The 10,544-nt window shown below is 42.2% G+C and overlaps 1 protein-coding gene across 1 annotated transcript in view; it reads left to right on the top strand.

Annotated features, from left to right (window-relative positions):
* adcy2b (adenylate cyclase 2b (brain)) overlaps positions 1-10,544 on the top strand; it is a 79,478-nt gene that overhangs the window by 49,755 nt on the left and 19,179 nt on the right. The window contains exons 10-15 of the mRNA XM_005937286.3: positions 3,479-3,655; positions 3,731-3,774; positions 3,902-3,982; positions 5,137-5,206; positions 5,685-5,782; positions 6,425-6,509. Of these exons, the coding sequence (XP_005937348.1) occupies positions 3,479-3,655; positions 3,731-3,774; positions 3,902-3,982; positions 5,137-5,206; positions 5,685-5,782; positions 6,425-6,509 (555 nt within the window). The remainder of the gene's footprint in view (positions 1-3,478; positions 3,656-3,730; positions 3,775-3,901; positions 3,983-5,136; positions 5,207-5,684; positions 5,783-6,424; positions 6,510-10,544) is intronic.

Raw genomic sequence — 10,544 nt, 5'->3', positions numbered from 1 at the left:
GATCTCAATTTCAGTGAAAATAATCGTGATTATCATTTTTGCCATAATCGAGCAGCCCTACCGCTGCTTCATAATCATTTGGATGCTGGTCAGGCTGGCACGAAAAATGCACTGAAATACATCATCCCCTCTTCATCCTGCTAAAGCGAGCAGCCAGTCAATACTGGCAATGTCAAGAAGAGGAAAATAATGTAGTGCGCCCACAGTTTGTTATCAAATGACAACATTTGAGTACGAGCCGGGTTAGTCTGGAAGCTCGAGGCATTGCGAGTGGTTTGTGACACCGCACGGCTCCTCCTGTCCACACAGGGCATGGAGGGCTGATTAAGGGCATTTAAGAGATCGGCCTCCTCTGTGAACTGTGTTGAGACTATTTCTGTATAGAATATGCTGCTGGCATTCAGACTGGGCTCAGAGTTTTTAGCTTGGCAAATGAAAACCCGTGCTTAACAGTCCTCTTCCTTCCTAATCCCCCCCCATAACTTGGCTACATCACACCCACTCCCCAAAATATCCCTACTCCAGGCATCTTCTGCTCACTGTCTGCACCGGGCTCAGTTCTCGGTGCAACGCCGGCATGTGTTATCAAAAGAAATTTGTTTTTTGTGTTTCTCCCCACATCTTTTCAAATCAAATATGCTTGTGTGTTTTCTTCTTCTATTTAGAGCTTTACCAAGAATCTTTAGCTTTATTTTTTTCTGCATGAGAAAAACAATGTCTTATTTTTCCTGCACGACACTAACACTCACTCCAGTGAATTCAAAGAACGTTTCGCCAAACCCTGAGAGCATGCTTTCGATGGTTTCATCTTTATCTGCTGGCGTCTTCAGCTCAATAAAAATCTGGCAAATTTGCATGCAAGATCATAGATTTTCAGTTTGGAGTGAAGCCGGTGCAATCTGGAATCTCGACTGCTGCAGTTTCATTAATGGAGCAATGCACTCCGCCTGTCAGTATTTATACACGGTGCTCAAGAGGTTCCCGATGGCTCAAACAGAGAGTCATGCCGAGCAGCAGAGAGTAAAAGTCTCCACTTAAATTCCTGAAGCATTTCTCTTCATCATTAACTGGTCACACTTCAGTAACTCAGCTCTGAACTAATCTGAGCTGCCTGACCAAGACTAACTTCAAACTCGGTCAGGCTTTTTGCAGTCATTAGCTGCTGGAACGGCATTCAGATGTCTGATGACTTGGTCTGCAAACCTGAGAAAAAAACAAACTTAGAGAGTTTTTGTGCTTAAAATAAGAAATAATAATTCAGTATAAAATGCTGGATTGTATTTTACATTACAAATACTCGTATGGGATTACAGCAGCCCTATTTTTTAATGTACAGGACACTGTTAGCAAGTTTGTTTGGCAAGCAAAAGGTCGATTGGTTCACTTCCTGCCAGAGATACAAATACCCTGAAGGGTGTTAGTGTGTAAAAACATCCAAGGCCCCCCACTGGGTGACCCCCCTAAATTCAGACTTCATGTTATGCTCACTTCATGCAGAATTCTAACATTTCTTACACTTTAATTTGTTGCCCCCAAAGCTGCATCTACACAAGGCCCAATTCACTCGTCATGCACGACTTTGAAGCTAGTTCACTGGTGAACTTTCCACGCTCATGTGGAAAACATTTTTAAACCTTTTGAGCTACTCATTTCTCAAACAGGAAGTGAGGAGCCGTGGTCCTTCCTCATGTTTTCCTACCAGCTGAGTTGCTGGTGAGGTCACTGTTATGATGATCTTTTCCATCATTCAGCCGTTTGAGTCTTTCATTCCACCTAAGTAGGGACGGCTCAACTTCACTGATGGAGCCACTAACTTTTAAATTACACCAGCGAACTCTAAAGCGCAATATCAGAACATCGATTTGTGAACTGAATCCCAGCAGAAACCAGCTCATGCAGCTCGTGAGCGGGACACACGCTGGCCCACCAAAGAAAGTTAATGTTTTGGAACGGCTGAGTCAAACCTGAAGGTTCGCACAGAGCTTGCGTGAGGAAATCCACCAATATTCCAGCTGAATGTAGAAATCAATACCTATTATCCATTAACTACTTCTACAAAAGTTTCTATAAGAAGTACAACACCATTCCCTTCAAAACACACACTACCCACAGAGTGAGCTGCCTTGGTGGAGGATTGTGCTCTCCTGCCTCTCTCGTGCTTTTGTTTAGCCTGTGTCCAGTCTTTAGACTTGTATTCAGGGTTCAGAGTTTATGTTATATTCATGCAAAAAGCGTAAATGTTCACCAGCACCCTCTGTTCTCTCCAGTAGATTGGTACATTTTATGGGAGATTGGCACTCATCGTGTTGATTTCTTAGATTTTTTTATGAAAGTTTTTTTTCATTATTTTCCCCTAGTATCCTATTTATAAATGCAGAGTGACACTTGAGTAGAGAGACCTAAATTACTTTTGCTGAATGCAGCGCTACAGTAATTACAAAAACAGCAGTTTTAGACCTAACCCAAGCCTCTGGGTGTTTAAACTGTGGTACTTACCTTCTTACAAAATACAGTAGTGTTATGATCTTACACAAGTGTCTCTCAAGATGCCACTCTGTAGCCCTTATTATTTATTAGAGATGGCTTTTTGATTTCCTATCAGATATTGTGAAAAGGCTGCAGGTCTCTGTCATGTTCAAGGAGCCTTAAAATGGATCAAGGCCGAACGTGGAGCATCGATCACAAGAGGTGTCATCTCTGCCTTCGCTTTCATTGATTGTCACTGTCACAGCTGTTTGGGTACACCCTCAGGAAATGAACACAGTCATCATGGACCGTGTGTGTGTGTGTGTGTGTGTGTGCGGTGTGGTCGTCACAAGCATGTGTGCGCATGTTTAGTCCCTCGCAATACCTGTCTTTGTGAGTAATTAAAATATACCACCAGAGATGTGGCATTTGTCATCCTCCCAGATTGTCAGCGTTTCGGGCGGTGCTAAAGTGGTACGTTTTTTTGTCAGGGAAAAAGCACTCATCACAAAATTTGGATTTAAAAAAAACAGACAGAGAGAGATAGAGATGCATTATTCTTGACTGAAAGTGTTTAAGTAGCTCAAAAAGTTGACGGGCAGGTCGGAGACACCAAGAGCTGTCAAATGACCAGTGTTCTCAAAGCAGCCGGTCCTTTTCACTTCACACCCACTCGGTTTGAGCACATTTTATGTGTCAACGTCTGGATTACACAGGCACAACTGATGGATCACAGTCAGCTGTCCTTTCGCGTGCTAGCTTTTTACTATTATGGGGTTTGAATGTCCTCTTTTACCATTTTGAACACTACACCATTGCAGTAAGAGTACAACAATGAGGTTTTTACTCTGGACCTGATGCTAATATTGGATATTTGCAGTAAAATATCCACAGCAGCCTTGACTGTTGACATGCATAACCAATCAAAGTGACGAGGACTACCCTGCTGGCCCTGCTCTAGCGTCCACTCATTCTGAGGTCTGTTTTTCTCTGTTCCCGATGCTTTTCCCAGACCGACAGGCACAGCCCGCTGCTAGGCGTACGCTCTCGTCCCTCTCTGGACAGCGGGAAGATGAGAGCATCAGTCAGGATGACCCGATACCTGGAGTCCTGGGGAGCTGCCAAACCTTTCGCCAATCTCCACCATCGAGACAGCATGACCACAGACAACGGCAAAATCAACACCAGAGTGAGTGTTGCTCTTTCTCAGATGCGAACACAAAGGTTCAGATATGACTTACTCATGGTCCGATTCTTCTTTCAGGACGTTCCGATGGGCCAGTACCACTTCCAGATGAGACGAGAAAGGTTAGCAAGCGGCATATTTATGACACGTGATCGCTCCGCCCTCAGGACAGTTTATTCAAGCAGTTACACAGAACCACTTTTATCCTGCTCATGTATCAGTTCTTTCTGTCACTCACTTTAAACCCAGGTCCAAATCCCAGAGGAGGAGGTTTGAAGAAGAACTCAATGAACGGATGATTCGCACCATTGACGGCATTAACTCACAAAAGTAAGTAAGCGCTGTGTCCGCTGCATTATCTAGTTCTGCTTCACATTTCTGAAGTCAGTCAAAGAACGTCATCGGATTCAGGGCCGAAGTGACAGATGCAGATGAAGGTCTGTTTTTTTTAGTCATGTTTTATGATTTAAATATGATGAAGCAGTCTTTAATGCACTGATGAATAATTTTAAGTAATATATGATGAAGGAAAAAGGGGACGATTACAGCACTAAGCAGATAAATCTAAAGTAAAGCACTGCATTTATAAGAAAAAGCACCTTTGGGATATTGTTTCAAGCAAGTAAAAAGACCCTCCCATGAGAGGTATAACAATAGAAATACTGTATAATACAGTGCAGTGAAAAAGTATTTTCCTTTTCCCAATTTCTTTGTTTTTGCTCAAAGATAACCTGAATAAATACAAAAATTAATTTTTCTTCTTGAAGGGAAAACAAAGCTATCCAAATGTACTTTGCTCCGTGTGGAAAAAAATACCCTTTGTGTATTCTCGAGAAGTGGAGTGGGTGTCCTCAGAGTGTCCTCAGAGAGTCATTCTCAAAAATGAACCCTGTCTTCAGCATGTTCTCCAGCGCTGTATACATGTGTGTGCAGTTGGTGAAAGTGGCTCTGGTGTATCACAGGGATAGAAAAGCTCTTTATAAATGGAGTTCTTTTCCCATAGTAGTACACAATTGTGTAGTTGTCACTACATTCACCGTACAGGTGAAAGATCCTCAGTTCAAGACTCAGAGGAGACACAAATCCGGCCTCAGGGGAGTCATGAGCTGGTGTACTCTTAGTGCTGGTCATACCTCGCCCAGGAGGGCTGAATCAGGAAGGACATCCAGCGTAAAACTGTGCCAAATCAAACATGCGGACCCATCCACTGTGCCCACCCCTTGGGAAATAAAGGAAGTGGGCTGCACCCCTAACTTCTGACCTCAGCAATATCAAAATGGATGAGTTGTAAAACCAAAGCTCACACACTCTTCAGCTGTTATGTGGTTGGGACGTGCATTATTGTTCTATACATAGCCGTTGGCACATTGTGACGTGTAATATTGTTTTTCCGTGCCAGCTGATTTTATCTCTCACTGAGGATACAGCGACCATTAGTCATCCGGGGAATGACTTCTGGACTTTGTCTCACTTGTTGTCTCCAGACAGTGGCTGAAGTCTGAAGACATCCAGAGGATCTCATTGTTCTTTCACAACAAAGCCCTGGAGAAAGAGGTAGGCGACTGCATACAAAACAGCAGCCGGCATCGCTCGCTGGGAGAAACAAATCAATGCAACTGTGTGGGTATCGGTGGAAAAGAAGTTGTTATGCAGGCTATATAAGGCTTATAGAACACAGGGGTGTCCACTAAATATTCTATACTACACCTCTGACTTCAAATTTCCATACTCGTCTCATCATTTGGAGATTACCACTATATTACACTAGTACACTATAGCTAGAGTGTCCTTTCCATTAAAACTGATTGTTGTTACTTCTTTTGTTTTACGCTACCTAAATTTAGAGTATCATTAGAAACCAGTATAAACTTGTAGGTGCTGAAAGTTAAACCCTGAATTCACAGCAATTACATGGTAAATGTTAAGCACTATCATTTTTTTCACACATCAATTCTAACTTGTTTGCAATGCATGTTTAGTGCTCGTTCTGACTCTGATTTCTGCACTCATGGTCTCGATCTTCTCTCTGCAGTACAGATCCACCACATTACCTGCCTTCAAGTACTACGTCACCTGCGCCTGCCTCATATTCTCCTGTATATTCATAGTGCAGGTCCTCGTCTTGCCCAAGTAAGTCTGTGCCAGTCTTACAGGGTTTACGCGAACTCCAGCTGTGACAGCAGGGCTGATGTGAAAAAGCCATTTGACGCCAGCTGTCTCATCAACGGGCACCGCGCTGAAATGAAAGAGGCAGGGGAGCAAGAGGCGGAATGTTAAAAAAGGCGATGGAGATGAAAGGGCAGCGTGTCTGCTAGTGATTATAGATCAGGTGAATCAAAGTGTGGCGTCTCTTTAATAGCGGGGAGAGAGAGATTCGCGGTCATGCTAATTTACTGCTTCTGGGAGCCAAAAGTGTAATTCAGCATCTGAGAGGCCATTGATTTTCTAATTCAGCCGTCTCACCCTCTTTACCTTTGCTCTGTTTGCTGCCGCATCACGTCGCACATTTTAGACGTGACATCATCAGTTTTATGGCAGGCGTCCTTAAATCAGCCGTTACCGTGTTACTCCACAGGAAAACTGAAACATGAGCAAACCTGTTTTTGAGCCACACGATCCATGTTATTCTGCCTTAGTGTAAACGAACTGCAGGTCTGAGGCAGAGTACATTAAAAGTTCTGTGATATTTATTGGCCTGGATGGCACTTTAAAAGGCTGAGAGGTGCCAAGAGACTAAAGAGTAATGTGTGTGTGTCTGTGTGTGTGTTGCAGAACTGCTGTGCTCGGGATCTCCTTTGGGATGGCATTCCTGTTATTGGCTTTGATCCTGCTCCTTTGCTTCGCTGGTCACATTCTGGTAGGTTCAAATACACACAGAAAAGCATGTGCAGACTCAAAGAAACCCCAGTTTTAATAAACATATGCACAACATAACCCTAAGATGGCCTGTTTAATAAGTCTGTGCCCCAGTTTTGATGAGTTAACTTCTAGTATGTCATTAGTCTGTTACTTAGCACTAATTAGCCAGTATCGCTGTCTGTATATGGCATCAATACAGCTTAGGGATGTGTCTTATTAACCTAGTTTGCTAGTGGTACCTGATAACGCTCCACCAGAATCATAGACTGTATGTAAATGATGAACACAGTGGTTTTACCATTGGTTTCTCAACCCTACAACTTGAAGCTACTATTTATATTTTTGTGGAGCCAGAAATACCCATTTTCAGATGACAGTTGGGTGGTGTGGTAGGTTATTAGCAAGCTGGGTTAAAATGCTTCATTCTTAAACTATGCATGCCTTCTAAAAAGTGCTCAATAACACTAATAAATACTAGACTTGTTTTTAGTGTACGGCAAACTTCTTGGACAGGCTGTACCTCAGAACATGTTCGGTTTAAATGTTCCAATAGGGACCAATCAGACTGTGAACTTGTTCATTTCATAGCTGAAGTTGTGGTGAGAGTCTGTGGGTATGAGCTCACTTCTACAGTTAGCCCCAAGTGGCCATTTAAGGAATTGCAGCTTTTGGGATCTCAACATTGGCCAGAGGTTGATGTTTGGTGTAAAGCTCTAACTATGCTATATAAATTTACGAGCCAACTTTGATTAGGTACCCCAGTTCAGCTTCTCATTAACACAAATCCTGAATATGTCAATCAAATGGCAGCAACTCAGTGCGCTTAGGCTTGTAGACATGGTCAAGACGGCCTGCTGAAAAATGATTTGCTTGTGCCAGAGGTCAGAGGAGGAAATAGTAACTCAAATAACCACTCATTACAACCAAGATATGCAGAAGAGTATCTCTGAATACACAAGATATCAAACCTTGAAGCCCGTCTGGTCTGATGAGTCTCGATTTCTGCTGTGAGATTCAGATAGTAGGGTCAAATTTGTCATAAACAACATGATAGCTTGGATCCATCCTACCTTGTATCAGTGGTTCAGGCTGGTGGTAGTGTAGTGGTGTGGGGGATTTTCTTGGCACACTGAGCATTGACTGAGTATTGTTACTGACCAATGACTCCTCCCAGCAGACGCACCATGTCTCAAAGCTCATATCATCTCAAATTGGTTTCTTCAACATGGCAATAAGTGCATTGTACTCAACCGGTCTTTCAGTTTAACAGATTCCTTTGGGAATTAGTGGAACAGGACATTCTGCTCATGAATGTACAGCTGACAAATCTGCAGCAGCTGTGTGATGCTATCATGTCAATATGGGCTAAACTCTCAGAGGAATGTTTCCAGCAACTGATTGAATTAGTGCCACGAGGAATTAACCAGCCTGGTCCTACCCACACGTAACTATGTTTTATATATACAGTAAAACGACAATGTTTTTTGCACTTACTACCTCCTACATAAAATGTATCTCTATAAATAACAGTGTAATTAGATCCTTTATACTTGAGAGATGGTTGATTATGAGAAAAGATTAACAGATGTTCAGCAGAGGAACAGCTGCTATCATTACATGTGAGGGGTATACGAGCTAATCCACTCTTTTGTTCTCCTTCATAAATTAGCGCATGCATGAATTCCCTGCTACAGCTAGCTTTCCAACATAAGTATTGGTTTGGGTATTGTTTTCAGTCAGCCACAAGAACCTGACACAGGATTTATGGACAATCAATAATGGTTTCTCCCTTAAGAACCCATTTCCTTGTCCTCCTTTCTCTAGAGAGTATTATCACACAATAGACGTGGGTCACTTCTAGTTAGTGGGGAGATATCAATAACCGTGGGTCTCTCCTGACCTGGATATTCAAAAAGGAAAAAAAAGGAGAGCTTAAGTTTGATGAGTTTGCACTAACCATGATTTTAACAGTCAATATGTTCCCAGTTAAAGCTGCAGTGGTCACGCGTGTGACTAATGAGAAACCTTGCATGCTCTGTGTGCTTTGGTTCCGTGTGCACGGTTGGGTTTGTGTAAGTCATTATTAATGGGGCATATAATAGCTAAAGGACATGTTCCATTCATCTGTGAAAGAGTGCATTACACGGTTATTGTGATCAAACACATTTCTTGGAAAATGTCTTTTCAAGTCAGATGAGCTTAGCTCACCATTTCAGCCAGAGTAGGTGTTTTTTGTTTGTTTGTTTGTCACTGCTGTAGTGTCGCAAAATACAAGGACACAAAACAAAGCATGTGTGAACATACCGTCCGGAAGGGTGACAAATCAGAAACTAGCCGGCAAGCTAATGTACACTTATATAACTTACTTTAGATCATATATCTGCCTGAGGTAAATTGCCAAATTTCTTTTATTTGTCAGCTTAAATGTATCATTTGATATATGCTGAAAGTGTCCCGAGGACACGGAGCTATAGTAGTGTGGTTAAATTGAGCGCAGAAAAAGCACAAAATAATGTTTCTCTGACAAAAGCTACAATTTGAAAAGACCTGAAAAGTTGTTGTTTTTTTTCTTAAGATGAGACCATAATTGTGTTGGATTTATTCTAGTATAAGCATCACTGCTTTGTCAAACAGATGCCCCATTGTCAAAACCCCCCTCCCTCCTCCTGGTATTGAATCCTCCATCTGAACAGGCGTCAGAGAAATCAATGTTACTCTGTATGGCAGCCAGGGAGGACAATGTTCTTGAGTGGCCCCGTAGCTTTCTTTTTTCCCTGCCAGGCTTGTTGAGAAGTTCAAATTATTATGTTATTATCCACATCAGTCTTGATTTTTCTTGGGTCTATAGGGCAAAGAATAGACTTAATAGTATCCTACCTGGGTTAAATAATTCCATATCTAGCCACGCTGATTAAGGATCATTATTAATCCTCTTAACTATTTAATAAAACTGTAGCCAGGGAAAAGCTAGACCTCTCTCTTTTTGTAGCTTATCCTTTTATTAATGCTAGTTTCTGCTTGTTCTAAAGAAATAAACTGACTGATTGGTTTTCTGCTCTTGTTACGAATCAGGTTTGGGGTTGCCATTTGAAAACGAAGCCTTAGTAGAGCTTTCGTTGCATGTAAAAGCAAGCCCAACGTAGCCAATGGCAGCATTATTCCCTGTGTATGTACATGGGGATGACAGTTGGTCATTAGTGGGCACTCCAGGCTCTGCTTGCATAACCCTCTAATGTACTGTGTGCCAGAGCAGAATGGATAGAAGTCTTTCAAAGGCCTTTACTGCATCTAAACTTATTATTAGACATGAACTGATCAATAAGCCGGTGATTGGAACAGGCTGGTGTCCAATCGGCCTCTAATTTACACACATCTGTTCCAAAACTGCCACAGTTTGAAATGCACCAACCCAGAAGGTGATAGTGTTAGAACAGCATGAATGAGTATGTGTGAAGGCAACACTGGCCTCAGTGAGGGATCTGGCAAAGGGAGCCTTTATCAGAGGAATCATAACACATCTCCAGATACACATCTCCCCCATCCCCAACTGTTCGTGGTAGATGTGTGCGTCTGCCTGAGCCTGCTTGTGCCAGAGGTTTCTTATTGTTTAAAGGGAGTTTTTCTTTCCACTGTTGCCAAGTTCTTGCTCTTGTGTTTGTCTGATGGTTGGGATTTCTCTGTATTATTGTAATGTCTTTACCAGACAGTATTATGCACCTTGAGGTGACCGTTGTTGTGATATGGTGCTATACAGATAGAACTGAATTGACCAATAAGTTCTGACTATAAAATCAAATCCCATATGTCTGGATCTATTGCTGTTTATCATTTAGCTCAGGTCACTGGTAAAACTCATTATTAATACCATTTAGTTGTTTTTTGCATGCATTAAGATGTCTGTGAGTCTTGCCTCCTGTTTACTTGTCTCATAATATATTTACATTGCATATTACCGTATATTACAGTATTACTGTACTCTACTGCAGTGGTACCCAACCCCTGGGCCTTGGACCAGTACTGGTCCGTGAGTAAT

The sequence above is a fragment of the Haplochromis burtoni genome, unplaced genomic scaffold, assembly GCF_018398535.1.
Source record: "Haplochromis burtoni strain Fernald_Lab_line unplaced genomic scaffold, NCSU_Asbu1 Contig_225, whole genome shotgun sequence".
Classification (NCBI taxonomy): Eukaryota; Metazoa; Chordata; class Actinopteri; order Cichliformes; family Cichlidae; genus Haplochromis; species Haplochromis burtoni.
Note: the sequence above shows the minus strand (reverse complement) of the source record. Positions and strands in the feature narration are given on the sequence as shown.